Source organism: Idiotropiscis lumnitzeri, chromosome 4 (assembly GCF_059441095.1).
Source record: "Idiotropiscis lumnitzeri isolate Australia: NSW breed Sydney's pygmy pipehorse chromosome 4, RoL_Ilum_1.0, whole genome shotgun sequence".
Classification (NCBI taxonomy): Eukaryota; Metazoa; Chordata; class Actinopteri; order Syngnathiformes; family Syngnathidae; genus Idiotropiscis; species Idiotropiscis lumnitzeri.
In genome coordinates this window covers 7,822,093-7,848,839 of record NC_142394.1, presented here as the reverse complement: position 1 = coordinate 7,848,839, position 26,747 = coordinate 7,822,093, and the positions used below count along the sequence as shown (strand labels likewise).

The window sequence follows — 26,747 nt, the reverse complement described above, 5'->3', positions numbered from 1 at the left end:
GCAGAAATTGTTTTGGAATAGCTGCTCACTGTCATAACTGACGCACAACTTTGACATCAACTCATGCATATTGAGGGGAAACAGGTTTTAAATAGATGTCCACTGTCGTGACTGATATGCTTCTCGAAACTAATGCAGAGACAAAAACAAACCTTTGAATAGCTGCTCTCGAGTGACTGATAGTCAAACCTGATATCAAGAGTCAAATGCTGGTATGTTTGCATTAACTTAATGGAAAATTGCAACAACAACAAAAAAAAAAGGAAGAAAGGTAAATAATTCCCTTACATATTTGTGATTGGAGTGGAGGATGTACCAGTTACCTTGTGGTGCCAATCCTAATGTGATTGTGTGGCCTTGGCGGAGGTTTGCACTCCACTTTGGATGCGTATTTCATGAGATGAAAGAGAAAAAGGATGCGTCTTGCCAGCGAGCCGAGGGCGCACGTGAGCCAGTCGGGATGTGATCAGCATTCTAAGAGTGTCAGACACATACACATGCACACACCTGCACGAGCAGCTGGAGGGAGATGAAGCAGTGGGAGGGTCTAATGGAGGGCATCCTTTCCTCCACCATCCGTTCTTCCTCTTTTCTAGCCAGTCACGACATCCCCGCTCATTCTTTTACCGCAATAATGCAGATAAAAGATGTAAAAATATATCTTTATTGGGTTTGACGTACCTATACATGCTTCAAACCAACCTGGGCAGTTTCCAGTCTCCTTATCGAGAAATGTCCCAAATTTCTTGTTGCTCGTTGAAACTGGTTTTGGGGGCTGTTTTGTAATGTAGTGTCATGTAAATTTTCTTCACATTTTTCTATGATAAGCTCAAACATGACCATATTAAATATAATCCTTTCATAAACATCACTTTCAAAAATGTATTTATCATTTTTAGAGTTTTCTTAAAGGGGATGTCAACCCTCAATTTCTCCTTACAAGAACATGTTCAAGGCAGGCCCAATTGTCTAAACACAACATCCTGACCAATATTGTGTTCATTGAATATGAGTTGAGCAGCAAAATCCTGTTTCAAATATTTCTATTATGAGACAGAGCATATCGTTAATACAATTATGGAGCAGACATTGTGCCTCATTTTCCACAATCCAAACAAAAAACAAACCGGAAATGTAACTAAATAATAATCAAAAATAGTAATTATAATAATAATGATGATAATAATGAATAGAAAATTCTCTATGATGAAAAATGAATACATATAACAAAAAACCTCCCCCTATCACACCCCAGAGCAAAATCCACCTGATTTTTTTTAAATATCTCATGGGGGCAGCCATTTTGCAACTTTCTGAAGACTTAAAATGACATCATAGTTGCTCAGGGTTCAAGTAACGGTCAATCATGGCTCATTTTAGAAAACAGGTGAGCCATGACTGGTAAGAAAATATTTGGAGTTGACCTCCTCTTTCCGGAGTTGTTCGACTTTTGAGTTATATGGCAAATCAGGCTCCTAAAATGGCTGCTGCACACCAAAATGGCTGACTAAATTTCAGTTGTTATATAACTATAATAATAAATAACACAGCCAAATATGGTGACATCTTGTCGACCCAAATATACACACACACATCAAGCACATGCGAAGCACTGATTACCAAGCCAAATCTCAGACATGCCCTTCATAATTAGCATATGCTAATCCATAATCACAGTTTGAAAGGCAAATAAACACTAATGAGTGACGCAGAGATTAATGAACGTGATGAACGAGAGCCGTTAATTTTTCCAAAATTACGATGGTGTAAACCCACATGCCCCCTCACCCAAAAAACAACAACAACAAAAAAACAGCTTTTGTAGATTTGGAGGGGATAAAGCACTTTCGTAAATTAATTAATGCTAAATGAGTCATTATAAGTGATTGGAAGTAGATAACAGTTCAGAGGTTCATATTTCTCACCGCTTATTCATAATTTCTCATTAAAGTCATGGAGGAAATGTTCATTAAAAAATAATCAATTATTTCTTTCTTTTAATTATTTCTTATTATTATTTCAATTATTTTCTTTCTTCAAATATGGTACTTTTTTCACGAATCTATACTAATGGTCAGTCCCTACTTTGTCTATAATTTTTACGCCATTTTAGCAAATTTAAATCGGTCAAAATACAAATACTGCCGATCTTGAATGCAACTTAAGTTTCAGAAGTGTTGCAAAAGTGTGGCAAAACTACTTTAGTGTTCTTAGGTTAGCCACATCAGCAACTTTCACAAAGTTTGGGTCATTAGCCATTGTATTTCGCCACATTTTAGCATGCAAAGCTGTGGTTTCTGATGTGAAGTGTCTTTTTAAAGGAACAGGTCTAACCACGTGCATCAGTGTAGCAGTAGACATGCTGTCATCTAGAATACAATAGCACACTCGTCTTTTTGTTGGCGAAAGAAATAGTCTACAACGCAGCCAGTGTTTCACATATAGACTCTACTCTGTGTTGTTATTCAGTCGTTATTACTTAACGACTTCCATTTTCATAACGTGCTATTCAATGTCTCCAGTGGTAGACACTCACTTCCTCCCACTGTGTCACACACTTTACTTCCTTTTTTTCACATTTTCACAATGATGTGGCTCGGTCTGTGTGTGTGTCTATGACTGTACACCACAAGGCTGTTCACGTCGTGTCTGGAAAATCACTCCTGCTGCAACAGTAGATAACATTGATTCTTGTCACTCTGTCATTATCCTGTTATGGCTGTGTGAAAGGCAAAAGCGGAGAAATGAAGGGTCTTCAGTTTTTCGGGGTGGGATTTTTGTGCAGTTCAGAGGCAAAGGCAAGAGTGTATAGTTGGATTTTATCAATTCAAACTTTGGTTGCAGCAGCCCCCAATTATACCCCACCCCCTTCCACTCAGAGTGAGAGTCATTGTTATAGCTGCAGCTGTTGTGAAATATGCTATATAAATAAAGTTGTATTGTATTATATTGTATTTAGGGTTAGGTCAAGGTCTTTTGCTCCATTGCTGGTCTATGTGAACGGGACAGAGATCCGTCATATATCCAGGCTACAGAAGCCATTTAAATCTGTCTTTTCCCCGTTAATCTCACATACTACTGTTCCGTGTGAAAGGTACCGACTCGGATGCGGGTGTCAACCACAAACCTCTGAGAGCCTTTAAATCTGGCTTTTTTCAATATTTTCCGCAGCAATCTCCTTAACTCCACGACCTAACTGGCCCCGCCTCCCAACCCAGAAGGGTAACAACCCTGAAAGATTTGTTCTCGACATCCATGAGCTTTTTATACATAAAGCAAGACGCTGATGCTGAGGTTATCCACTTTTCTGATCGCGCGATTCTGCTTCACTTGTGTGAAAGTTTTCGCGATGGACTCAACTGACCTGATCTCTCTTGTTTTTTTTCTCACCTTCAGTATGGGGAGGAGGAGGTCTGCTCAGACCGCCTGGACACCGACTTTGCCGACATTGACCTCTCGCAGCTGGACACCAGCGACTTTGACAGCGTCAATTGCCTTGGCGAGCTTCAGTGGTGCAGCGACCAGGCGGCAGACGCGTCGCCCGTCTCCATCCGATACAGCACACCCGACGAGCTTTTTGAGGTGCGCGTCCATCTTGGCCTCATTTACAAACCAGTGTTTCGGGAATCATACTTGCTTTTTCACATTATCGGCTCTTTTTTGATTTTTGTTCAATCATTTTTTGACGTATTGGCGCCATGGGCAAATATTTTCAAACATTCTTTGGTCTGTTTCATGGTGAAGCATCAAAATCTGCCGCCAATTTGCCCTCACCCGAGAGTGAAAACCTTTACTGGTTGCAATTTATCGTCACCTATTTGTCTTGTGTCGTGATGCCTTGAGATACGAGTGACCTAATTTACAAGCTTTTCGAGTTCTGAGCCACCATCAATGATTGTTTAAGATTACAAAATTAACACGTAGATGAAACGTGTTTTCTGGTGCGTTCCAGATCGAAGAGGAGAACGCGGCACTGCTGGCCGCTCTTACGGACAGCCTTGACGGCATGGTGGATGCAGAGGTGGGCGGGCTCTCCGTCTTCCCTGCCCTGGGTGAGGACGAGCCCGAGCAGGAAGAGGACGACCAGGACCATCTTCATCTTTCCGTGGACGCAAACCACATCAAATGCGCGCAGGACACAGAGGACCCCTCTCTGGTAAGACCACTTTCTGCTCGACTGTCTCTACTTCCTCTCGGACTTTCTGTACTTTCTGCTTTACTTTCTGGAGTTGGTGTTCTACTGTATACTGTCAACTTCCTGTGCTACTTTGTTTCCAGTATTTATTTCTTAGTGTATCTCCTAGACGACATCCTTGACTTTCTGTGTGAATGTCTCTACTTTCTACTTGCTCGACTTTCTTCGCCACCTTATGTACTTCCTATTCCTTCCTTCCTGCAACCCTTCTTCCACTTCTTCTACTACTTTCTGTAGTTCCAGTTCTACTCGGTGCTTCCTGCATAACAAGAGCTCCTTCCTTGTTATGTTTCCTACTTTCCGTACTGCTCTCTCAACTTCTTTGCACTTGCTCACTGTCGTTTCTGCACTATTCTCTGTGCTTCATGTACTATTCTCTCAACATGACTTACATATGAAATGAAATAGGCCCCTCACAGCTGCAGCCAGAGGGCAGCCATCTTACGTTGCCACTCTTACTGACAATTTCTGTTCAGTTTTTGCTGAAAAAACAATATCAGTGCATGTTTTATGCGAGGATCTCTGTACAGGGTAAAAAGAGCCTTTCAAAGAACAAACTTCACTGTTTGCATTGACGCTCAGTGTATATTATCTCAGTATGCTGAGGGACTGACTGAGGTTAGGTTACATTTCACAGTGAATTGTTGTGTTTTGTTTTCATTTTGTTGTTGATGATTCTGACTATATGATGTTGATGAATTTTAGAGTAGCACTCTGAGACAGTCTGCCTTATAAAAGATTTTTTTTTAATTGCATTCTTACAGTGAACTGTGCATGTAGCGCTTTTCCTGTGTTTAGCGAGTGGCAACGTAAAATGGCTGTCGTGACTTCACCTCTAAAGACACTGTTGCATTGTTAGTCTATTCATAGTGATGGATAATATGAAAAAAAATCCATCATGATATAGACCATTTTATATCACGATCTCTATCGTATTTGCAACATATTTATCGTCATATCGCCCAGCACTATATAAGTCCGTTCTCAACTTGCTTTACCTCCTTCTCTACTACTTGTACTACTTGCTCTACTACATTCACTTCTTCCTGTACTTCTTTATTTACTTCCTTCTCTACTGCCTACAACTTCCTGTAATACTCTTGCTACAACTTGATGGACTGCTTTCACTCCAACTTAATGTACACCTGTAACTTCTCCTATTACCTTCTCTACTTTTTGTATTCCTCACTTTACTTCCTTAACTCCTGTTCCACTTCCTGGTTGACTTTAGGAACTTCCGGTCTGCTTGCTGTACTACCTTCTCTACTTCCTACACAAATTCTTGTATTCCTGCTTGCTATCCAGGAGAGCCAGTGAGATTAATCATAAACAATGAAAATAAATCACTGTAATTGGCTACCTGAACCCACAGATTGTTAATTGAAACATTTTCTGATGTATATTCTTGCTTGTACTGTACTTAAGGGTGTGTGGTGTCCAAGTACTCTCTACTAGTTTGTTTTCCAATAGCGTGCGCCCCCTCTTTCACTTTTCACACGTCATTGTGGGATGCCTTAGTGGACCACCCCTCCCTCTCCCGGTTGCGCTCCCTGTTATTCCTCGAACTCCAAAAACTTCCAGGAATCTTACTTTGTTTGTCTTGTTTTGCACCTGCGGATGTTCAATATCCTGAACCTTGATAGACTCCCGTTACAATGCTAACGTGCCCTTTAAGACAGACTATAACTCATCAATCACAAAAGCTAGAAGGAGCTTTTATCTGTGTCTATGTATGAGTGTATGTGTGCTGGTTCTGGACGACAAAGATGCTTTTGTTCTGGCTGGCTGAAGCGTAAATATCCACTCAGCCTTGCAGCCTCGCCATTTGCATGGCCCGTTTGCTAGGTGGTGTTCTATCAATCGCCAGAATTTAAATTTTCAAAGATTTTTGGACACGCTCAAGGGTCGTTAGGCGGTGCAACACTCCATGACCCCTTCAACACACTGTTCAAGTTTTGAGAAGGCTGTTCTATGATGTAAAATTAAGGTAGTCATATGTTCATCAGTCATTGTTTTGATTCATTGGGGTGAGTAGCATGGTTGAGCGCCAAATATTATGCTTTTGGCCTACAAATTTTGGTAAAAGCTGTTCTCTGATGTTAGATCAATGAGTTACATGCTCACTTGGGTTTCTTTTTTTTCTGGCAAGCTGGGGAGGTTTTGGCGCTGAGCCCCGGGGTAGACAAATTCTATTGATGTGGATGCATGTCTCAAAAGGTTGGCGAACAACTATTTTATGCCATTTAATCAGCAGCTGTACACTAAACATGTTTTTGTTTGGATTTTTTTCATAGTAGTTAGGTGGGAGAGTGCCAATTCTGGCTATTGGATATTGAGGGGAATATGGCTTCAAATTTTGTGAAAGGGTGTTCCACGACATGAAATCAAGGGAGCTTTATTTTACTTTACTGACTTTGTTTGGATGTGTTTTGGTGAGTCAAGGAGGTTTTGGTGTCGGGGATAGGGGTGTACCAATTCTGTCTCGTTTTCGAAAGGATTTCTGCCTTAATACATTGGAGGAATTAGGCTTTAAAGAGTTACTTACCCCCAAATTAACTTTATTTTTTTTTGCTGATAAGCTGTATAAATGGATTTGTTTTATTTTGACATTTTAGTGCATGTTAGGTGAAATGTTGAATTTGGGGGAGACAAATGTTTGTGTAGAGCCATCTTCAAGTTACACACTGCAGGGCATGTGAATTTGGCTTTCTGTCCTCTGATTTGACTATCAGGGAATCATGTCGTCACTTCGGAAATCTTGACGTAGTCAGCTCAGCAACCGTGGGGTATACCAGCTGTTGGAGTTGGAGTTGGAATAGTAGGGTTTGCTAATTAGCATAACATTTTGTTAGATAGCTTGTCATAGTATCAAATTATTTAGGTTGTATTTTGTCACTGCTGCTGTCAGTTACCACCAGACCATGCCCAACACCCCCCTGGCAAGCTCAGTATTCCTCCAGGCAATATTATTTAGTTGTGGAGCAAGAGTCTGCTACCGGGGTGAGTTATCCTTTAAAAGAAACAGTGTTGCTATATGCTAAATGGGCTATGTTTACATTTCTTCATGGGGTTGAGTTGGGGGACATGCTTCTGAGAATATAGGTGAACCATTTCTGTGTGAGTGTTGAAAAAATTTGGGAAGTTTTGTCACATACAATCTATGTAAAAATACACTATATTGGCTTTATTAGTGTTGGGGTTCATGCAGGTTGGGGGTGTTAGTCGCTGATTTTTCATCTAGTTGAGTCTCACTATACAAGCCTTTAGCATGTAGCTTAGCGCACTGGTAAGATACGCACCAAGTGTATAAGCAGGGCGCTAAATGCCATGGTGGCATTGTTTAGCCGATAAACAATGTGTCTCATGATAAAGCTGTCTTTTTGTTTTGACAACAAATAACAAGTACACCCCTGGCCTGCCCTTGGGTGACTTTGTGAAGTCAAATGACAAGCGAGGCAAGCAGGTTAATCAGTTACGTTGAGGAAAAATAGGAAGAGAAAGAGAAAATGATTACAAGTCAAAGTCACTGGTGTTTTAAATCATGCAATGTTTCATTGAGCCAACTTCAGTAGATGACAAGAACAAAAACACATGGGGAAGTAGAAATAAAATATTTGATTTTCCTGGGATTTTCTTACTTGGAAAAAAATCTGCATATATATTTTATGTTTACAATTTTTTTATTTCGCAGGGCAATAGACTCTCAGACCCAAAGATGCTAGATCCCTCTGTTGGTACATGTGAATGTGAACTACATTTGCCTCTGGCGTGCCAGTCAGTCTGATCTGAACAAGTTTGAAAGGATTACAACTCATTACAATTATTTCCAAGACAAACTGCATTAATCAAATGTGTCAATAAACTAAGTATCTAAGTACGGAGCCCCCCAGGGGACATCGGGAAAAAAATTATGATTGCGTTATAATGCAATAAGATTGCGTTATAATGCAATACTTTGCAATATATTGCAATAGTTAATGCAAAAAAACGCAATACTATTGCGTTATATTGCAATACTAATTGCGTTATAATGCAATACTATTACAATATAACGCAATAGCTTTGCGTTATATTGCAATAATTTTTTTTTTTTAATTGCAAAATAACGCAAATTATTTGTGATGGAACGAGAGATTCCACTTCCGGGTTGCTTACCCCTAGTAACTTAGCTTAGAAAAAAGGGATCCTGCTCAAATTTGCTTCATTTACTCAAAATGATCCTAGAAATACACAGAATAAGTCACTTGATGGTTGGGGGTAATAATTTTGTGATTGGAGGCACCTGCCAGAATCAGTATCCCCTGGTAACTTTGCCTAAGAAAGAGGGATCCTGCTCATACTTGCTGCAGTTCCTCAAAATGATCTCAGTAATATACAGTTAGTCCTTTGATTGTTGGGCTTCACCAGTTTGATCACCAGTGAGGTTACTGCCTGCCATCATATACATATTGTTTTGAGTTGTGTAGTTGTTTGATGCTTTGAAGACGTATATGGATGTCCTACTGTGTAAGTGGTCTTTGAATGCAACTCGAGTCCGACGCAGAACGCAAGTGACTTTATTTTGTTTCTCTTTTGCTACTCTTGACGTGGCTGTCGATGGTTACAAAGACAAATCAAACTCTCAATTGAAATACAATTATGTGTTCTCTACCAGGAGACCACCTGTATGTATCTTCCCACTTAAATTTGATCAATCTGGAAAAATGATAGCCCACTTCACTAATCCTCTCCCCCCTTTTTATTGCGTTCGATCACTGAAATTCATTAGTCGCTTCATTGATTGCAAAACTTCTTTGGCCAAACAAATGCAAAAGCAGGTAATTTCCCCCCAATTGCAGCGGAGTCAAATGCTTACTTTACGTGTTAAAACACCGCATCCATGCACCCGACATCGCCTCTTTACAAGTCTAGGACCCGGAAGTGTACGTCTTTTCCCTTGTAAAATAACATTGCGTTATATTGCAATAATTATTTTTCATTGCAATATAACGCAATAAAAAATGGAAAACTTATTGCATTTTAACGCAATAGTATGGCGTTTTTGTTGCATTAACAAATGCAATATATTGCAAAGTTTTGCATTATAACGCAATCTTAAATATTTCCCCAATGTCCCCTGGGGGGCTCCGTATCTAAGTGAATTAGTTAAACACAAATGATTTTTATCGTCCGTTTATCTTGTGGATTTGATTTATCTGATTTCACCGTCTAACAGGCAGTCACAGAATTTATTAGTCGTTTATTGTAGGTAGGAATATATGTATGTCTTAGATAGGTAGGGAGGCAAAGAAGGCACAAAAGGCATGTAGGTAGGAAGGAGGGTAGAAAGGGAAGCAGTTAGGTGGGAAGGTTCTTTCGTGTTACTGCATGTGTGCTTTCACATAAGGTTGAATGCGAGGCTTTGCGGACAAGGACTTCATTGATGTGACCAAGGAAGTCATCCAAAGTGGAGCAGACTTTGTTTGAGAGGACCAGGTTGCTTCCTCATGCTTCCGGATGCTTCTGCAGGGTTTTGCATGTGTCCAGCTTGTGCTGACCTTCGAGTTCCTCTTCAGTATCTTAAATGGAAACCCCCTGTTCCTCTTCCTCCTCTTCATCACCATCGTTGTTGCCTTATCAGCCAAGTTGGCTGGCCCACAAAATTTCCACAAAGGGGTGGAGGTCATTCATCTAGTCCAGTCAAGTAAAATGTATTTATCTAGCCCTTAATCACAGAAGCGTCTCAAAGGGCTTCACATGCCCAGAGTTGACAAATGTTGACATCTAATCTTAACAGCTAGGAGGGCAAGGAAAAACTGTTTTCCTCTGTCATTTAGACAAACTCTGTCAAGTGCTCATGTTGCACTAAAGCAGTGCTTCTCAATTATTTTCTGTCACGCACCCCTACCAAGAAGAAAACAATTTGCGCCCCCCCGCCGCCACCATTTTTTTACATTTCGTACTAATGTACATTTTCTTTGTGTATTGATGTTAGATTATGTCAATAAAATTTCCCTTAGCAAAGCTAAATTGGTGAGAAATATAATTTTGAGAACTATTATTGTGAGGATCTCGAAATTCAGTACCCTGTGCCTATGGTGCAAATATTGATGAAATGATAAATATTTACTATATGTTTGACATTGAACCTCTTCGTCGTGATGACGTCATCCGTTTCCATCTGAGAGCGTCTGCTAAATTTCCAACATAGCCGTCGTCTTATTTTATGTTTCGATACGTAATGGTTGCAATGCGACATTTCTGATCATAGCTGCTGGCTCTACGCCCAAAAGCAGTTCGAGTCTGACCAGAATAAGACCGCAAGCATACCCTCACTGTCTTTTGTCCCTATTCCGATATTATCTGATAGGTCTGTAATGAAGACAGCCAATCCGCTGTTGATATTGTTGGTGATGATGATGATGATGATGTGATGACCATTTTACACCAGACTGGTCAATAATTATCTGATAGCGTCTTCCTTGTGTTGTGTTACCAGCTGAAGATCTTGCTGCTGACTCCGCCCAATGTGCCTGTGGGCAAAAATGGCGCCCATGGGCATCACTATAGCAACAGAGGATTGCACTCACGGACAATCCGACCTCCAATTAAGGTGAGGAAAATACGTAACGATCCAAGGTCACAGTACAGCTTGACTAGTGCCAATCTTGGAACACAGAAAAAATAAGATAGGGCCAATCATACCTGTTAGGGACGTCTCAATACAACTTTTTCACTTTTGATACGAAATCGATGTAATATTAAGTGATATTATTCAAAGAACAATATGGCACATGGCCTTTTACTTGTATAGCACATTTCCACCTTTTAAGGCCCTCAAAGCGCTTCTCACTGCTGTCACATCTACCTACCTGGGCCTAAGATCATCGTAGATGGACTGATGCAAAGTAGAAAAGTGATGTGTGGTCTGACGAGTCCACATTTCATAGATTTGGAAATTGGTCATCCGTGCCAAAGAGGAAAAGAACCATACAGACTGGTGTGGATGCAAAGTTCAAAAGCCAGCATCTCTTATGGTATGGAGCTGTATTAATGCCAATGGCCATCTGTGAAGGAACCATCAAATTATTCAATAAGTACTCATATTAATGAACTCACAGAATTGTTATTTTTTTACTCTAAACATCACCACACTGGATTTCAAGTGAAACGAGCAAGATAATTTGAGCTTTTTTTTTTTTTTTTTTCTTCTACATAGGGGCTCCATGTAAAAGGCTTGAACCAAGTTCCTGTGAGAAACTTAACACATCAATCATGAACATAGCGATTTCCAGTCAATAGGAATTACAACGTCTGTTTTATATACAATCGATCTTGCGTTGGCTTTATAAAGACTGAATCCAAACTGAGTAAAATTAGATAATAAAAATGCAGCCTTTGATGCTACATACGCCCCACTGCAATACGATTGGCTGGCACATTGCCAAATGACACGCATGTCATGAAGCGCTGCCATCACCATGGACGCCCCCATAACGATGCACCCTGCCATCTTGGGTTAGCGGTCGTGAGGTAAAAAAAACTGCACAAATGTACAGACGGAATCGACCTGAAATGATGGAACGGATCGATTTTGACCGTTTTCAAACACCGTTCCGCCCCTACCGTAGAGTAGTAGCAAATTGGTAGCACAAACACACACAACAGATTTATTCTGAAGGAAAAAATCAATTAAAGAATCTTTACAGATAGAGTTATCAATACAGGTTGTGTTTATTTGCATTTCCAGTAATCACTAAAGTTTTCTTTTGAATCAGCCCTTGCTCTTTGTTTTTGTTGTTGAGTATCATACCTGCAATTCTATCAAATTAGTCAGTCTGGGAGACTTTTAGCATCATTGCTATTCAATTTATTTTCCTCATGCATAACAACAAGAAACAATGGTGTATATACTTAAAAGTGTCTCTCTCTTCAAATTCAAAACACATCCAAGCTGAACTTGTGACTGATGTCTTTATTCACTTTTCAATTGCACTCTTCAGTCGTCAGGAACAACAAACAACTGCACTAACGTCTCATTTTAGACCTGAGTGTCGTGCAACGAGAGAGGCCATCGCTCATCAACAAATGTGGCATGGGGGGGAATGTACGACTACTCTGTACTTGATGATTGTGGCAAAACCCGCCCAACTTGGAGCAGCAAAGCAAAAGCCCTGAGGGGGCAGCTCTCTGAAAGAGAATCGTGCAAAGCAGGGACTACTAATTAACTTTATTAGACCAGGGCCAGTACTTTTAGAGACTCAGACTAGTATCGTACTAAAAAGTAAGAGCAGGATATTATCAGACTATTACCAGATTATTATATCAAGACAACAAGCAGGCTTGTACCACACTAATACAAAACCAGTACCAGAAGTTACCAGATGGAATTACAAACAAACAAGACTGTGACCGCAATCACACTAGACGTGTTACAAAAAGGATTAGTACCAGATAAGAGCAACACTAGAAAGATACCAAGACTAAACTAGACCCAGACCAGTTTGACACAGCTACCAGACTTGAAACAGATGCTGGCACAGTGTGGGAAGCAATGTATCGGTTTGCTGCTTTCTTAGTGAAACGTTCCTAATATTTGTGCGGTAATTTAACCACCTTGTCTACACCCACTCAGATGGACCCTTCTCAGGTGCGGAAGCCGCGCGCCGTGCGTCCGGTGGGCCGCCTTTGCACTGAGCTCCACCGCCATCTCACCACATCCCGGAGGGACACCAAGGAGCCCCCAGCTGCCGATCCGGAGGATGAAGAGGAAGAGGAGGAGAAGGAGGAGGATGATGACGAGGACAGCGAATCAGAGGAGGACGATGATGAGGAAGAGGAAGAAGAGTCTTCCGGTAGCGAGGTGGAGGCAAGTCAAGGCAAGGCCCCCACGGAGCCAGCCAAGCCTCAGTTCACCTCGGAGAAAGAACTCCACTCTGTGGTCGATCTTATCACCTATATGCACACATACTGCATGCCTATGCGCAAGCAGCAGGGTCTGGACCGCAAAGACCCATCCAGGCCTCGGATTCGACCCGAAGTCACCCGCCCATCTGTAACAAACTCTCACAGCCGGGTGGTCCTGGTGCCCCCCCCAGTGAGCGGTGGGCTGGTGGGTGCCCAACGCAGGCTTCCTTTCGCGAGGCGGAGGGAGATGAAAAATGACTCGCTTCTCCGTGAGCTCCTGCAACAGAGTAGCTCCTTTGATGTGAGCAAGCCTTACGGACTGCACAGTCCACCGTACACCCAAGCAGGATCTGGATCCCCATCTTTGAACCGGCCAACCGGCCCCGGCACCCCTAAACCGAATCTTTGTAAAGACTCTTCCTCACCCGCAAGGAGAAACTCCTCCAGCGAGGTGCCGCAAAGTCCCACAGAGGACGGCGGCTCCTTCTCGGTTCGCCGTTCCAGGCGTCTGGCTTCCTTCCCCAGCCGCTTTGCCAAGAGGCTGCGGCCCGGACAGGAAAGGGAGGGCGACAAAAAGGAGGAGCAGGATGACGGGCAGGTGGGTTGCAAGCTCTCGCCAACTCAAACAAGAGCGGGCACCACGACGGAGACAGGAACGCAAGGTGACACAACTGAGGTGACCAACACCTGCTGCCACAATGGTGAGATCATGTCCACTGGCTTTGTTTGCATTTTTTGGGGGTTGGTAGCAGGGTTTGTAGGGCTGCATGATATTGGAAAAATATGCAATATGCGATATGGGTGCAATACAATAGTGATATATCAAAGGGTGCGTTGCTTGGGAAGTTGTATTCATAAAGTCTTACACTAAACAGGGTTGTGGGATTTGTGGATTGAGGTGTGCCAACTGTGTTGGCTTGTTGGATGTTGAATAGTTTAAAGCATAAAATCCCCATAGCTATATCAAAATAGGGTATATATATCCTGAGTTGACGAGGATTGGGCTGTACCACAGGGTGCATGGCTTAAGAAATTAAAAAAAAACAACAATTACAAAGAGGATGTTTCAAAAAAAGTTGTCATGGTATGCCACCTCTGTTCTGACAAAAATAAGTATACATTACCCTTTTAACCTGATCAACCACTTATGTCGGGTGCAACACATTTTGGCAATCCCACACCAAATTAGCCAATCAGTAGCCTAAAGAAGGTCATTTGGGGAGAGGAAGCACATTAACAAGATGATCAATAGTGTAGTTGACTTAAATATAAAGTTAACTCTATGCTGTATGGCCGGCTTTGGCAAATGAGACTTGACTGATAAATGTTGTGACATTGTGACGTAAATTAGTTGTGGAAGGAGAACAGTGCTTCTCATTGTTGACCACATGCTCCAGTCAGTCCTTTATTGCTCAAATTTTTTTTAAATTTTTTTTTTGTGTGTGTGCGTGTGTGTGTGTGGACAGAGAAGCGAGCCTGCCTGTGTCTGCCTCTTGACGCCACCAAGTCCACAGGGTGAGAATTTCTCTTTGCTTTGTCACACTCATGCCGTCCAGGGGCAACATTGTCCATGCCGTGGAGGTGCCAATGAGTTTAGGATTCTTTGTTTGTAGCCACAAGCGAGCTGTCTGTCATAAGAAGTGAGAGCAGGTGCATGAGCAGTTTACTCAACAGCTCACACACATCAGTTTTCACTCAAGTGCTTCAGGTGTCTCTGTCTGAGACCTTGAATGAGGTCTCTGTTGGAGTCCTTGGTCTCAGTCTGAAGTCTTGAGGGAAGTCCCTGTTGAACATCTTGAACGAGAACTGTGAGTCCTAGAAGGAGGTCTCTGTTGGGAGATTTGCAGAATGTCCCTGTGGAAGGCCTTGAAGGAGGTCCCTAAAGATGACATTAAAGAGGTCCCTGTACAAATCTCTGGTCCCTGATGGAGGTCCCTCTAGAGCAGGGCCAATGTTTTTTGACCCCCAAATCTGCTATTTAAGCAGCCAATCTCCCCCAAACAAGCCAATTCAGGGATCAGAATCAGAGTGCCCTTTATTGAAATTGTACTCAGTGTACAATGAGAACGGAGATCCAACCTGCAGCACAAACACGTTTTAGGTTTGGAGCACAGAGCTCTGATCAATGAGCGATAATTCCGGGCCACTCGATTCACACCATATTTAAAGGGACAGAAAGTGAGATTTTACATATGAAGTACTTGGGAAAAAATTGTGCACGTGAGACTGATAGTTTGTGCAGTCCACAGTTTACCAGTCGACCTCGATCAACTGGTTGGGCACTATTGCTCTTGAATCATTGACTTTTTTAGGAGTCATTGAAGCATGTCCTTGTAGGAGTGCTTGGGCTGCATAGGAGTCCTTGAGGGAGGTCCTTTTTCGGAGGTCTTGAAAGATAGACTTTAAAGGAGTATTTTAAGAAGGTTTCTGAACAAGCCCTTGATTGACAACACTGGACAAGTCCTTGAAAACGGTCTTTGTAGGAGTCCCTGAAGGAGGTCTTGGATGAGCCTTGTAAGAGTCATTGAATTTGGTATATGGACAGGACTTTGAAGAAGAGCCCTGTAATGTCTATGAGGTCTTTAAAGGAGGTACCTTAAAGAGTCCTTGAAGGAAGTCCTTACATGAGGTCTCTACACAGTAGAAGTGCTTGAGCTCAGTTTCTGTCTGTGTCCCCGTCGGAGGCCCTGTGTGTATGTCTGATTACTTGATAATGTAATCCTGCATCCGTTTAATACGCACGACTTTGTCAGGTTATCATTTCTTATCCCAGCAACCTAATATTGATGCATTCTAATCCAAAACAGATTGTATTCCAAGATGCTTAATGATTCTGACTGTAATCTGAGCCGAGACTGGCGTATCTTCTCTGCCCTCGCTTTTCCACATTAACCTCCTGCCGGCGTCCCTAGAGCGTCTCCAATTCACTCCGGCCACCATGCTGAACACTTTCCCTGGCTTCAGTCCATTCTTCACATTAATCTGCCTTTTTAAAGAGCTGGACGTTTTTTATTCCCGTGGCCCACTGGCCGGTGTGCTTGTGGCGCCAATGAAAAAGAAAGAAAATAGATGGGAGAAGAATGGTGCCAAGGACAGGGCTGCATGTGGTGGCTGTGATAAGAGAGGGGGTGTCATGATGAAATCTTACATGATTCTCTTCTTTTGTGTTTTCCGTGACTGAAGAGAGTACAGCAGCAAGACTTTTGAGCCGACGCTTGGCGTGGATCTGTGTGGAACTGCAGGTAAACTTTGAGTTTTTGAAGAAGGTATCTGTATGAATCGTCAAAGGAGATCTCGCTGAGTTTCATAGCGTGCCTTTCAACGAGGACCATGTGTCAGTGAACCTACCGTATATAAATAATGTCCCCTGCAGGTCTGACGCCTCCCACCACGCCGCCTCACAAGCCAGTGGAGGACGACCTCTTCAAGCCAACTGAGGCCAGAAAAGATGGCGAAAGAAATGGCGATGGCGACGAGTCCATTCATTCGTCTGTCCATTCGTCCTCCGGCAGTGTCGGTGGCTTCCGAGGCTCCTGGCTGAACCGCGCGCATCAGCGTAAGCTTCCGGAGCAGACGGAGCTGTATGCCCAGTTGCGGCGCATGGGTCAGGCTGTAGACGGCGACGCCTGCCGTGGCTTCGGCGACCACGACTACTGTGTGGTGAGCCTTGGAGAATCTCGCAAGCGCAGCGTTGCAATGCTGGATGCCATGTTGCAGGGGTCTGGAGAACCCCAAATCTATGACACAGCGCCAGAAAATGGCATCCTTTCCGACGTCAGACAGTCAATGACAACATCACAATGCCCATCCGCCTGCCAATCAGCAGTCGCCACGCCCCCTGCCTCAGAGGAAGAGGCGGAGTGTTCTGCTGCGTCCCGCTCGCCCTCGCCGACCCTCCACGTGTGTCCTGACTCTCCCGCCAGCAAGGCAGACTCCAGGTAAACATCCCAAAAGAGTTTGACGTTTTAGATTATTTCTAGTCGCCAGGTGTATTTCTATTGTGTAAAGTGGTGATTATCTTGAATAACTAGCCAGAGGAGCGATTGTATTAGTTATATGTGACTTGGCAGAGCGAAATCAGTTACAGTGACCCATATTTCAGGAAAGAAGTTTTGGCTTCATCAAAAAGAAAATGATCTGAGTTTACCAATGATATATTTTACTCATCACATCATTATTACTCAATTCGTTTTTTACGAAAGATATGAATGATGAGTAGATACAACATGCCTTTTAGCTCCGAAGCTCCAGTAGTGCTAAGCTAGTAGGGTCAAAGTCAGCCAATTTAATTTGTGTAGCCTGTCCAAATATGGTGACCACGTAAGCACAGGGTTTTTTCGCGCTGTTACAGCATGCTGGCGTCTACTATATCAGTGATCATTACACATTTTGTTACTCAAAAGTAGATGAGATTGTTTCTTGAAAGTCCTGCAGATTCGTGGAAAAAGGGAATTGTCAGCTTTATACTGTTACTCGTATGTTGGGGATTCCCTGCGTAGATATCTACGACAATGGCAAGGTAATGCGTGATTGTTTGTACGTTTTGAAGTAATTACTGAATTCTTTGTTTAGTACATTTTACAACGTACCTTTTGATTATTGAAGACTTAGCAATACTTTTTTCTTTAAAATAAAACTTCTTCGATGGATGAGGTATAAGTTTGACATACTAAACCATTATTTCCTTATATCTTGCAACTTCTATCACAGTTTACAATGCCGAGTTACATATGGGCACTTTTTTGTTTCGACTATGTGGATTATTTCCAGTGGTTGTGTTTCGTTCTATTCTGCAATGTACTTCTTGATGTGTTGTCCAAAGCAATGGACCAAAGTGATGCACCTTTTCACTTTTCTCTCCCTGCTGTTTCACCTTTTTTTGTCCTTTTTTCCCTCATCCTTTGCCTCCCTCCCTTTTCTCTCATCCTCAGTGAACACTCTGAGATGTGCCCAGATGACGAGCGACGGAACAAAGCCAAACCTGACGAGGTACACAGTGTTCCCGCTACACTTCGTATTGAATCACTACACTGTTTTTGTGCGCGCGTGTGTGTGTGTGTGTGTGTGTCTGCACGTGCATGTAGAGACAACATCTGCAATGCTAAAAACCTCCCACGTCCATCTGCGTTTTTTCCAGCCCGTTGCTAACTGTTGCCATGGTTTCCTTGTTGCCAGGAGAACTGTCAGGTGTTTTACATCCACAACCTGCCCAGCAGCATGACCCAGAACATGTTGAGGAAGCGCTTCCAGGTCTTTGGCACGGCCGAGGACTGCAAAGTCATCATCTGTAATGAGTACGTAGCCTGCTTCCAATGAGATCAAGGACCTTTATACTAGAATAATTGAATAAAACGTCTCAAAATACCTTGTCCGTAAACGCATAGGAGATCTTCCATTTTGGTTGAAAACATTTTAGACTCCTTTTCTAGGGGTCCTTCAAAAAAATGCCCTTACCAATTTCACTTAGCCACATGAAAAGTAATAACATGAGTGGAGCCAGAAAAAAGTCTCAAAAACCATGCCTGAAAAGACAAACGAAGTTGGGTTTGACTCACAAAAAAAGGCAGTGGAACCAAGCACAAAAACGCAAAGGAAGTCTGACATTTTGATTCCAAATGCCAATTTGGTCTGATTGCTACCAAAATTGAACATCATATACTCACAGAGGACAGACAGGCAAAAAGGTTACAATTTCTTTATTGCGTGAATCCACAAGGTCCTATTTGTTTTCTGATTTGTGTCTCTTCTACTGTACGCTTAAAGGGAGCGTTGCGGCGTCATAAAAATCCGCCAGTCCGGCATCCAGAGGCACCGGAGGGAGCGGGAGAATGTTTTCCAGAGCGCACCCCTGAGTGGGAGGAGATTGTCGAGGAAGCGCTACATTGACCTTGGTAACTACTACAGCACACAAAAAAAAAAGCTGTACCTTCCCTTATGCTAGGCTAATGTTAGCCTGACATAATATCTGGGCCTGTCTAATTTGAACGCAAAGCGAACACTTCTAATACAAAATAGTGCTGATCCACACGAATTGCAGGATAAAAGTGACATTTTGGGGCGTAACAGATAGAGGTGTCACGATTCTCCAAATCCTCGATTCAATTTGATTTTTGATTTTAGTGTCACAAGTTGATTCTCTTTTTTTATTATTATATTTTATTTAATAGCACAATGTTTTGTTCCTTGAATTTTGTACAAAAGACAGGCTACCTATAAGTGCTGCAATTTCCATTATTCTTGTCTAATTTATTACATTTGTCACTAATGGCCACATTTAAATCACTTATTTACAACGTAAAAATGACAATCCTGTTCTCAGCACTAGCAACCTAGCAAGAGTTGCTATAAGCTCCGGTGTCAGGCTACCTTTATTTACGTTACAGGGCTCGAGACTAAACTTTTGTACCGGTTACACTGCTGCATATATTTGATATTAACAACATGCTCACAAATACTTTTAACATACAACAGTGTGCTATAAAGTTGACTGCATCTCTGCAAATTGTTGGACATAATAATCTCAAAACGAAACTTCACTTGAGCCGCGGATAGCCTCATGTACGATTGCACTGAAGCGAGGTTTCTGAGTGTGTTGCCAGGTTTCCGTTATTCCCAAATTGCAACAGTCCCACTCAGCCCAACTCAGTAGCGACTTTTTTTTAAGTAGAGTTAAGAGAAAAACACCCCAGCCGTCCGGCGGCCACCTAAAGTTGCTACTGATGTTGTAAATGTAATAATTTTCAGTAACACAATTCCCTTCACTGTTCGAGGCTAACGTTAGCATTTATCCCCTCTCTCTCATTCTAGATGAGGCAGGTCCGGGCCCAATCAAGAGCAAGTACGACCCGTTGGACTTTGACACGCTGCTGAAGGAGGCCCAGAAGTCCCTGCACCACCGCTGACTGTCCCGCAGCGCTGGCTCCAAGCCGCGCTGTGACTGTCCCGCCTTATTAACGCCGCGCCCCGCAGCAGCAGAAAGAAGCGGTACACACTCTCCACGCAAAATGTTTACATTTTTAGAAACCGTTGGGAGAAAAGCGACGACGAAACGTTGTGTTTTTTTTGGGATAGGCAAAGGCGGCTACTTTGTATTAGCTACGAGACCAGCCTCGGCACTACGTCCTGCCGAGAGACCTCCGTAGCAAATCCTTGTTCTGTGTGTGCGTGTGTTTGTTTGTGTGTCTCTGTGTGAAAAAAAAAAATCGGGTGGCGGGCGGCGTCTAATCGCCATAAAAAAGTTAAAAAAAAAAATTGTGTGTGATTGTTAGAAAAAAAAATGAAAAAGATACCCGCTTTGTTGGATGTTCTACATGGATAAAAAACTTTGATGTGTGCAAAGAGTATAACGTTCAATGTAAAAAGGTTGACAAAAGTTTACAAAAATGAAGATTTTATTTCTTGTTTTGTAATTGTAGTGCTTCCTTGATTTGATCTATGCACCGTTGGGAGGTTTTTTCTGCTTTACCCGCTGTCAACGTCAACGCTGAATCCCCAAAACCTGATTTTTACCGAGGCGCCCCCTACTGGTCTGTGTTAGGTTAGCGAAATGGATATACCCCAAATGCATTGTGGGAATGTTTCACCTGAAGAGTAGGCGGCTAATGTCAGCCTGATAAACCATCATTCATATTTTGTTTCAGCAGGTTCTTAAATGGTTGTTGGCATTATTTTGAGCCAGCAAACACTACAAAACAGCACAGCTCTGTTTTCTAGTGGCTGCCAGGATGGCCGAGTGGTCTAAGGCGCCGCGTTCAGGACCCAGTCTCCCCAGGAGGCTTGGGTTCGAATCTCGAATTTCCCCATTGTGGGACTAATAAAGGGAATATTATGGCTGCCAGGATGGCCGAGTGGTCTAAGGCGCCACGTTCAGGACCCAGTCTCCCCAGGAGGCCTGGGTTCGAATCTTGAATTTCCCCATTGTGGGACTAATAAAGGGAATTATTATTATATTATTATTATTATTATTAAAAGTTAAATAATGTTCGCTTTAACCAATTAGCCCACAGCACACCTCACTTGTATGTACACTCTCACATTAGCTTTAGTCATCTCGCAGGACCTCAGTACACCTGTTTTCTAGAGATATATCTGTCTTATTGTGCTTAAAATTTTGTTAGCAATAGCTGTAGCCTGCTAGCCCAAACACGCAGAACGTTCATTTTACATTCACTGTAAGATTTAGCAATCCACCATGACCACAAAGCATCTCTATTTTCTATAGTTAGATTTATCCAGCTAGCAAAGATCATAGCACTCCTTAATTTTACATACACTGTCATCTTTAGCAAACCAACATATCCACAGTGGAACTCTGTTTTACAAACGCCTTCAATATTAGCGTTAGCCAACTAGCACAACTGAAGCACACCTCTATTTTCTAATGAGACCCCTCTGTTTTACATGCATACTTGGCATTAGCTATGCTTTTTTCTACTGTTAGCTGTAGCCAGCTAACACAACTACATTCCCCAATATTTTGCAGCGATAAATTTATCCAGTTAGCGTGATCACAGTGCGTCTCTTGTTTTACATGCACTGGGATGTTGGATACCACTGTTTTTCAGACAGAAGCCAGTATGGGAATTCACTTTTGAGTACTCACGGATTCCGATACCAAGTACCAATATCAAAAGTACTTTTGATACATCAAAATTGAATTAGTCCAATGACAATGACAGATAAATGTGAACAAAGATTTCTTTCTTCTAACTGTTTTGGTCTCACCGGCGATTAGGTCAAACCAGTCGGTTAAACACAAATTCGGTTGAAGGCAGAACTTCTTTTTGGACATTTTACTGAAACCTCGTGTGAAAAACTCATGGAGCACCCCTTCAGAAGATCAAGGGACACGGTTGATCTCATTTACCCCCAAGCAGCTGTCACAGAGGAGCTTTTTAACCATCTCTGTGACTTCAATCGCAAAAATAGGAGAACCCGTTTCAGAGACAGCAGACTTTGGTTCCTCATGAGAACTCCAGCTCGTGGAAGTGAGGTGGTTTTCCTAGTATTGTCCCCCATTGATTCACAGCATCCTGAGTTAAGACCAGCAGGGTACAATCCCCAATTTACACAGTGTTTATGGTGCACTGTTTCCTCCTCCTGAGATGCAGGATGATGGACCAGAATTGCAGAACTCCCACGCCCAAGTTTTTGCCTTGGTGACTGTCAAAGCTGCATTCTGCTTGGCCAACCATTACTCATCTCTGCATCTTGTGGTGATGTAATTCCCTTGGTTTCATCAAGTTGCACTCTTTTCAAAACTCTCACTGCAGCAGATGCAAAACTGCTTTGCCAGGATCCTGACAAAGAGTCATAAATATAACCATACTGACCCACTAGTTCTCTAAAAACCTTCATTGGCTACCTATCCGCTCTCTACCAAATCAACTACAAACCCTGCCTTCTTACCCACCAATGTCTCTGGGTAAATGCACCATTAGCTTCTCAACTTGTGCACCACCACAAGTAGCCTATATATTTTAACAATAATATGTCTATGTGACCCCACTAGTCCAAACATGGTATTCTGATTACTGTTTTAATCCATCTCAGGCGGCGGCCATTCTGCCACTTGCTGTCCACTGCAAATGACATCATATTGCCGAAGTGCTCAGGTAACAACCAATCAGAATGTCAGGCTGATAGGATACCTGGTATCGGAATTCAACCATCCCAACTGTTAACGTTCGATTTCTTCATGTAACAAAACCACATAGCATCATTGTTGTAAAGTAAGCATTTGCCATTTAGTTAAACAATGTTAGCATTAGCAGGTTTGCTGACTTACAAAACCAATCAGTAAAGGTGGAACAATCCCACATTTGAAAGCTGCGGTCAGGTCCACTCCGCCGATGATACATTTCTTGTTTACATTTGAATTGCAGCCTGTGTTGTTGAATGGAGTGGAGGTGCGATTGGTTAGTATGGTTGCCAGTGGCGGTGGCGCCATTACGAGAAATATCCCAGTCCCCCTCCAAATGATCCAACTAACTCATGTTGGTTTGGTCTGATGGAATGTATTGGTCATTCTGAATGTAAACATCCCCTTTAGCGGCAGTTGTTTGCGCCCAATGCGGCCAGTAGGAGGCACCGGAAAAAAAAGGGAAGGGAGCGTTGGTATTTAGCAAGAAAATGACACGGGTGGTGTCAGCCGAGCATCTCTACCTCACGTCCATGCGTCGATGCTCTCGCCGCCGCCATCCTGCTATCCTGTCAGGGTTCATCCTCCAAAGCCTCTTCTGCATGCCACCATCTTTGTAGTCTTAGAAAGATTAAATCTAGCCTTCATTTTGCTATAGCCATCCAGCCTGACCACAACATACCTCTGTTTCACACACTTAGCATTAGCTTTAGCTTAAAATGTCTGCCAGCGGTTGACGCCTCGGCTCCAAAAATGGCGGCGTGTGGAAGGCTTTAGTCCAGAGCATTTCTTCTCCTCGCCAAAATGCGATGCAACTCTGCACGGGTTCTTGATTTTCTGGGTCCTTCCATAATTTATCATCAACTCACACATACACACACACACATACACACAAGAACGTTGAATGTTTACATCATGGTTTACATAAAGAGAAGCTCTTATATAAGATAACAAACACACACACACACACGCACACCCCTACATACATACATACACACGCAGTATGGTCTTATATATAATGTGTACATAGCACTTAAACATGTATTTTATTTGGCGGCGGCAGCAGGATTTGGAGGGAACATTGATGTAACTTGACACACAAAGTCCGACACTGTTTAAAAAATACAGTACATGAAAAATCCCTTTAGACGATCACATTTGTTTTGGGGGTTTCCCCCCCCCCCCCATGTTGTTGGGTGCAATACGTAAGAATGGTCACCAGGAGGAATGTGATCAACACGTGTACAATAATCAATAGTAATCTTGCACACATGACGTCCTGACTGGGATTGTGGGGGTGAAGAGACAAGGGGAAAGGAATGGGCATGATGATGATGATGATGATGATGATGATGATGATGGTGAAATCACATTTAGCAGTTGGGAATTTGTGGGGGAACAAATTTGCCTTTAATTCTGATGCACATTTATATTTTTTAAAGTAAGTAATTTAATTTTGAAAGGTACATCCACAAACTCAACACATGCACTTACATACCCGCAAGCTTACATACATGCACTTACATTACATACACAAACATTAATTCATATGTACGCACAAATGTACACATACTTGCAGATGCAATCTTACATTCACATAATGCATAAACAAATACTTAAACGTAAATAAAAACACATATAAAATGAAAAAAACTTGCCGAAACTTTCATTCATACATGTATTGCAATCACATACAATTCAATTGCAATTTATTTTTTTGTTTGGCCTCTTGCCATCTCCTCATCGTGTCATCACGTCATCGCGTGATCACGGCAAAGCCTTAAAATCAGCAGTTGGTTCTTCCCCTTCCACACGGCAGCCCCTCCAATCCGACCGCCACTGAGGACGTTTATTTAAAAAAAAAAAAACTCTTTTTCAATAGCCATATTCTAAAAAAGGTATATACATATATATGAATATATGTCAATATATATTTGTGTGTTTGTGTAGATATATCTAGATGACAATATACTTTCTTATAGAAAACTTTGATGTTGACCTTTTTTTTTCCCTCAAGTATTTTGAGAAGACACATTTTCAAGTGTAATAATAAGCACTGTCCACTTGGGCTAGTTCCAATCAATCCAAATATGAATAATGATAATGACAATAATCAAACCTTCCAAAGGGAATAGATTCTCGCCACAATGCAATACTTCCTGCGCTTCGTTTCGGGAAAGTGGGGGGAAAGCCGGCAAGGAAAACTGTAAAACTTGACAAAAAAAAAAAAAAACAAGTTGGCGGCTTTCATGTTTGCTCTTCACACGCTAAAATGTTTTTTTTTCTACTAAATCATTTTATCACACAAAATAAACCTTTAAGGATGTCAAATGAGCACTTAGTAGGCAAATGATTCTACGTGAAATAAATATAAATATAAAAGTGAGAAAAATAAATGTGAGCGTGAGGAACAATATAAGATAAAGGGCATATGTTTTATTTTGACTTTTAAGGACTATGACACTCACCTGATTCTTTTTTTTAACATGAAATATGCTAAATACTTCTAGTGAGATTTTATATTTTTACATGTTTTTTTTTTTTTTATTAATTTATGCTCCACTTAGCTTGGATGTTTCTTGAGGTGTTTTCTTGCTCTCTTTTTATTCTCCTTTTTTTTTGTTTCTTTGTGTGTGATTTCACATTGGGTGAAGAATGTGGAGAGGAGAAGGGCAGGGGGGGAAATGGCATTTCAGTATTTTTGAATTGTTCAAATCTAGTTTCATAGATGTTCTTGTTATAAATTATATTTTAATTGGTGTACATAGTTTCAAGCAGGAGACGCTGGCTTCCTTTTAAACTGAATACATTTTTCTCTTCAGAGATTGTTTACATTATGAAACTGTAGAGACGTGCTCCTCATATACTGTATAAAGGACATATATTCATTGATTTGCCTCCAGAAATAAAACCCTAATCAACAGCAATTACTTGCAGCCCTCCATCTTTTTTTTAAATCACGAAAGTGAACAGTTATGTTTGTTGACATGAAAAAAAAAAGTATTGTTTGTTTTAATGTTTACAAAAGATACAGGAAACACCTTGAATAAAAAAAAAATACTTGAAATTTGGACCCTGGTGTGCTTACAGAACCTTGACATAAGTATACCTCAAAATGACATCGCATACCTTGTGCACAGAGAAAGCAAAAGCCAGATGTGCTTTTCATTCTTTCCATTAGTGTGCAGTTGGCGCACACATGCTTAGTAATATGATGGCTTGTGTTAAATGTTTGATACAAAAATTTACTTTTTTAGGAAGGTTTGAAGACTTAAGCAAGATTTATTTGTCTTTGCAAGCGAACTACGTTTTGCTCATATTTTTCTTACTTGGGTGATAACTTGAGCAAAAATAGCCAATAGTTACAAAAATGTAGCTTAAGCCATCAGAAAAAGTTCAGACTTTTTGTGTGACCAGCTAGGAGGTGTTGGTTAAATGTGCCCTGACTTATAAAATACATTGTACTACTGATGTCTCTTCCCGTCCACTCAACTGGAGTGTTTTAAATGTGTGTGATGTGTGTGTTTGTTCCTGTGTAAGAAGAGCGGAAACTAGAAGTGACACAAATGTTGGAATTCATCCTGTCAAGTACTTCCTGACCTGTCGGCTCTCCGTCTTCCTCTTCTCCAATTTGGTGTGACTGCAGAATGGACCGAATACATCAAGAACGTATGTTATATTCCAAAACCTACAGAGTATCCTGAACTTTCAAGACCTGATCAAGGTATTAAACAACAGTTAAGTGGTTCAAGGTATGCTTTCAGGGAAAATCACAGCACAGTGAAAAGCAAGAAACACACCAGACAGGTCAGCGATAAAGTTTCGGAGACGTTTAAAGCGGGGTCAGATGAAACAAAAATAAAAAAATATGCGACGTTTGGAACATCTCAAGGAGCACTGTTTAATCAATCATTCAAACAATTCCCATGCATATCATCAAATATACCTTTCACGTGCAAGCGTAAAAAAGAAGCTAACCACTTGTTAATATTAAACAGAATAATAAAAAACAAACAAAATACTGTT

The 26,747-nt window shown here is 41.7% G+C and overlaps 1 protein-coding gene across 3 annotated transcripts in view; it reads left to right on the top strand.

Annotated features, from left to right (window-relative positions):
- Window positions 1-25,648, top strand: part of ppargc1b (peroxisome proliferator-activated receptor gamma, coactivator 1 beta) — a 70,182-nt gene extending 44,534 nt beyond the window's left edge. For 2 of the 3 annotated variants that reach the window (XM_088293679.1, XM_088293681.1), the window contains exons 2-12: window positions 3,397-3,582; window positions 3,953-4,156; window positions 10,674-10,787; window positions 12,810-13,782; window positions 14,548-14,596; window positions 16,265-16,323; window positions 16,455-17,019; window positions 18,013-18,070; window positions 18,257-18,375; window positions 18,845-18,972; window positions 19,889-25,648. In XM_088293679.1, the coding sequence (XP_088149805.1) occupies window positions 3,397-3,582; window positions 3,953-4,156; window positions 10,674-10,787; window positions 12,810-13,782; window positions 14,548-14,596; window positions 16,265-16,323; window positions 16,455-17,019; window positions 18,013-18,070; window positions 18,257-18,375; window positions 18,845-18,972; window positions 19,889-19,983 (2,550 nt within the window). In that variant the 3' untranslated portion in view covers window positions 19,984-25,648. Of the gene's footprint in view, window positions 1-3,171; window positions 3,295-3,396; window positions 3,583-3,952; window positions 4,157-10,673; window positions 10,788-12,809; window positions 13,783-14,547; window positions 14,597-16,264; window positions 16,324-16,454; window positions 17,020-18,012; window positions 18,071-18,256; window positions 18,376-18,844; window positions 18,973-19,888 lie in introns of those variants that run through there. The other variant, XM_088293680.1, reaches the window with a different exon arrangement.
- The last annotated feature ends 1,099 nt before the right edge of the window (window positions 25,649-26,747 follow it).